Source organism: Sinocyclocheilus grahami, unplaced genomic scaffold, assembly GCF_001515645.1.
Source record: "Sinocyclocheilus grahami isolate Dianchi unplaced genomic scaffold, SAMN03320097.WGS_v1.1 scaffold1005.1, whole genome shotgun sequence".
Taxonomy (NCBI): Eukaryota; Metazoa; Chordata; class Actinopteri; order Cypriniformes; family Cyprinidae; genus Sinocyclocheilus; species Sinocyclocheilus grahami.
The window spans coordinates 260,041-263,966 of NW_015506184.1; the positions used below are offsets into that span (position 1 = coordinate 260,041).

Consider the following 3,926-nt stretch of genomic DNA (forward strand, 5'->3'; position numbering starts at 1 on the left):
TTTATTAACTTGCAAATCACACCTATAACAGCTAAAGACAGGATCTGTACTTTGATTCATCAACTAAGTTAAGCCACAAACCAGTCAAACATGACTGGATGATTTCCTGCTCAGTATGGAATGATACAAACAAGATAATAAAGTTATTCTAGAAACACACACATTCTAGTATCACACAACACATACAAGGAAGAGATGCATGCATAATACCTGGAAATCTTTGAAAATGTACTATTGTGGATTGTAGTATTTCGGTGTGATTTGTTGCTTTTAAAGAAAGCTGTGTCTTTACACTGTAATTCAAAGGCACGTTATGTAAACTTACAGAATAAAACATTACTACAATACTAATGATATTGCATTAAGTCATAAACATTACATTTAATTTGAAGCAAATCCAATTACTAATAGCAGAATAAAACAAATGAAATGTAAATGAGAAAATACGTGCACTTTCGGAAATAGAATATATATAGAATGTAAACACAGCATATGATCTGGAATTGATCTATTAAACTTTTTCTTCTATTTCTAGAACTTGACTTGGATGTCTGTGTCGCGAGGCGTCATCTTGAAGCTTGCCCATCTCATGTTGCACACTTTGTTTCTTGCATAAGTCTGCCAACAGATCAGTCCGTTCCTCAACTTTATTTTCTGGATCTGCACTTCTGCAGCAGGCTGAATTGCGACCTTTGTTGCAGTCGTTAGCAGTCACAATAATAATTGCTATAATGCAGAAGACAAATGCCAGGCTATAACCTATACACTTAAAAAAAGAAGAAGATAAGAATCAATAAATAAGGAAAACATTTGAACAAATACCTACTGCTATTTACCGCTTCTGAGTTCATAGTTAGAAACAGTGTTGTCAAGTACACGGCTTTCCCGTGGAATTGGAATACTTTTACACTGTTACCGCATGTTGTTGGTCCTAAGCAGACGCGACACAGCCTATCTGTTCCATGTGAGTTTTTGGCCTAACCATCCGCGACACACGACAGTGGATTTTATTTATAAACGGTTCTATTCCTTCGACATAGCGGCTGGTTCGAAAAACATACAATGACAATGATAATCTCGGATTATGTGTGTTATTCATAGTTAAAAGTTTCTAATGCGAGTTTGAATATCATTTTGCGTCACCTTTATAGCCATACTGAAAGCAACAATAGATAGTTTACCTCAGATCTTTAAAATAAATTAAGGCAAACATGTAAGTTAAAACTGTCAAAAATGTATACCAACAAGTTTATTCTATAAAAAAGAGGTTATCAGTCACTCGGTATACGGCCTATGCAATTTTTATAATGTTAAAAGGTTTTATATTTGAATTAAATTATAAACTTATTTGTTTTGTTGCGAGTGCAGTGAGAGAGACCGCCCACACACGCTTCTGATTGGCTGTGAAATTTGATTGATTTTGTGTGTTACATAACCTTGTTGCTTCCGGTGTGGACAGACAAATTGCTTGCCACTGGAATATTGCCATGTCGCACCAGTTTGGGAGCTGTGTTAGTCTGTGGGTTAAAGTGATCCTTATCTCCTCTCCGAATGAGATTTTTACGAAGGGGAAAACCGCGGGAAAAAAATATGTGATTGGGCTATTTTTGATAGCAATTGGGCTGGTTTTGTTTCACATGCCTGGCAACCCTGGTTAGAAAATGAAACCTAATCGATTTTGACAGTCTCTTAACGATTCTCGGATGTGTATTTTTCCACATATACAGTATATGCAGACGGAACATCTTAATAAATCAGATTTCAAAATGTTTCAAAATTCCACTCGACCAAGCATACACTGATTCCCAAGCAAATGATTGGTATAAGCCAGTTCTTTAAATTATGAAAAAAACTTATTGTAATTGTAATTTTCACAATGAACCAAAAAATGTTACTGGATGTTATGCCAATAATAACAATAATAGTCTATATGATTCCCATCCATAACTGTATGTTGTATATTTGTTCTTTCATATGTAATCGTTAGCCAAATATGTAGCTGTTGTGGTTCTTGTGGTTCTTGTGGTTGTGTGTTATGAGGTTATGTCGGTCTTTGAGGTAAAATCCTCTGACATTTACCTTTGATTGATCAATCAACTCTCGTGTTTGTTCATATAGTTCGGTCTCATTTCCTCCTTGGTTTAATTCAGTAGGTTTGCACCAGTTCAAACAAATCGGATGCAGGTCCTTATCACAGGCATACCGTCCATTCCAGTCTGTGAATCCACATGCAACATAATCACCATCAATTAGAAATATACAGATCCACACAATCGGTGGAATCAGACAAGCCATCAAAACGGTCTCAAAACTCTGCCTCGTTTCTTCAGACTGATATATTGCACTTTTGTTCTGTTCTTGAGATTGTCCACTTTTGTCTTCTTCCTGCGAGGCTTCATTGTTGTCCTGACCTTGCGTTCTTCCACCACTGTTCTTTCTTTGAGAATGGCTGCATTTATATTTACAAGGCCTCAAAAGCATGAACATTATGACGAAAGCAAAGAGACTGGGTACAATGAAGAGGAAACCTGATATAAGTGCATTCCACTTAACTTTGCATGGGCATGAGAACTGGACATCAAGCAACGCCTGCAAACCCAACAACATAAAGCTCAATGGAACAGAGGTGATGGCATTTTTCTTGGAAATCAGCTTAATTGCTGCTTTAAAAAAGGTTTTTAGTTGCATCTTCAAAGCCGTAGGAATTCTGTCTTAAGGCTGTTCCTCTCTTACAGTTTGTGGAAATGTCTGTAGTTTCTTCCACAAGATAGAATAGTGAGATCCTCTTCAATGAAAAGAACAAGAATCATTTTCAACATTTCTTCAATATAGGTATTACAACAGCAGAGTAAAAAAGTGTTTTTAAACTTACTCATATAGGTGATAAGGGTGTCGCAAACAGGTAAGTGTTGTTTAATCTTTTTCCTTTCTTTCACATTTATACTTTCACTCTTCCGATACTTGCCATTGGCCAGCCGATCCTTCAATCTCAATGACTAATTCTGATTTGTGCAATCAGAATCTGGGGAGAAGCAAACAGTTATAAACGTCACATTGCGCAACGACAAGTTTCAGATTTCTAAATACAACAGGAGCGATCGCCAGCCCCCCTGTGCATTTTGAGAGTTATAGTACATTTGAATAGTCAGTGTGGGAATTCATGTTCTTATGAAAAAAGCTGAAAGGCATTATCATTTATTGATGAGTTTGGAGACAGTTAACGGTTTTGATGTTTTTTGTTGTTTTGTGTGTGTGTATGCGTGCGTGCGTGCATGCGTGCGTGTATGTGTGTGTGTTATAGATTTGTTTGTTTTTTTCAACTTGTTTCCACTTTTAAAACTAGTTTACCTTATGAATTAAAATGCTAGAGGAGAAGGTTAAATTTATGTTTTTTTCCCAGTAAAAATGAATTTCAGTCATTGCTGTCAAAGATTGTTGTTTCACCTTAATTTTACTCTCAGACATATGGTACAAATAGCTCTTTAGTTCAAATGTTTTAAGCCAAATTTAAAAGAATTCAATATATTAAACAGCATTTTAAATGAGTGTCACATTACTTTGTGAGTAACATTAAGACAATATTTTAAAACAACCATTGGGTTTACATTGTTTTTGTCACGGAATGCCAGGAGGAAACAAGGTAAGTTCCAAGTGCAGTTTATTAGAAAATAATAACGGAGCAAAACAGAACAAAAACGTTGCAAAAGGTAATCCAACCTGACCACAGATAACAACTGGGAAGACAATACAATCAAGACGCAAATGACAGACAGAGAAGGCATGACATATATAGCTGGGATAATGATGAACAGGTGTTACCGATCAGACCAGGATTAGTGAGCAGGGGACTATGGGAAATGGAGTTTTAACAAACAACGTAAAACAGAAGAGTGCCCTCAAGTGACCAGTCCAGGTTACCACAACAC

General features: G+C 36.3%; 1 protein-coding gene across 1 annotated transcript; it reads right to left on the reverse strand.

Moving 5' to 3' along the window:
- Positions 1 to 454: 454 nt before the first annotated feature.
- LOC107565498 (uncharacterized) lies at positions 455 to 2,930 on the reverse strand. Its single transcript, XM_016250738.1, has 3 exons — positions 2,873 to 2,930; positions 2,080 to 2,785; positions 455 to 766 (listed from the first exon to the last, which is right to left on the reverse strand). The coding sequence occupies exons 2-3, from the start codon at positions 2,686 to 2,688 to the stop codon at positions 512 to 514; spliced, it is 864 nt and encodes a 287-aa protein (XP_016106224.1). The 5' UTR covers positions 2,689 to 2,785; positions 2,873 to 2,930; the 3' UTR covers positions 455 to 511.
- Positions 2,931 to 3,926: the final 996 nt, after the last annotated feature.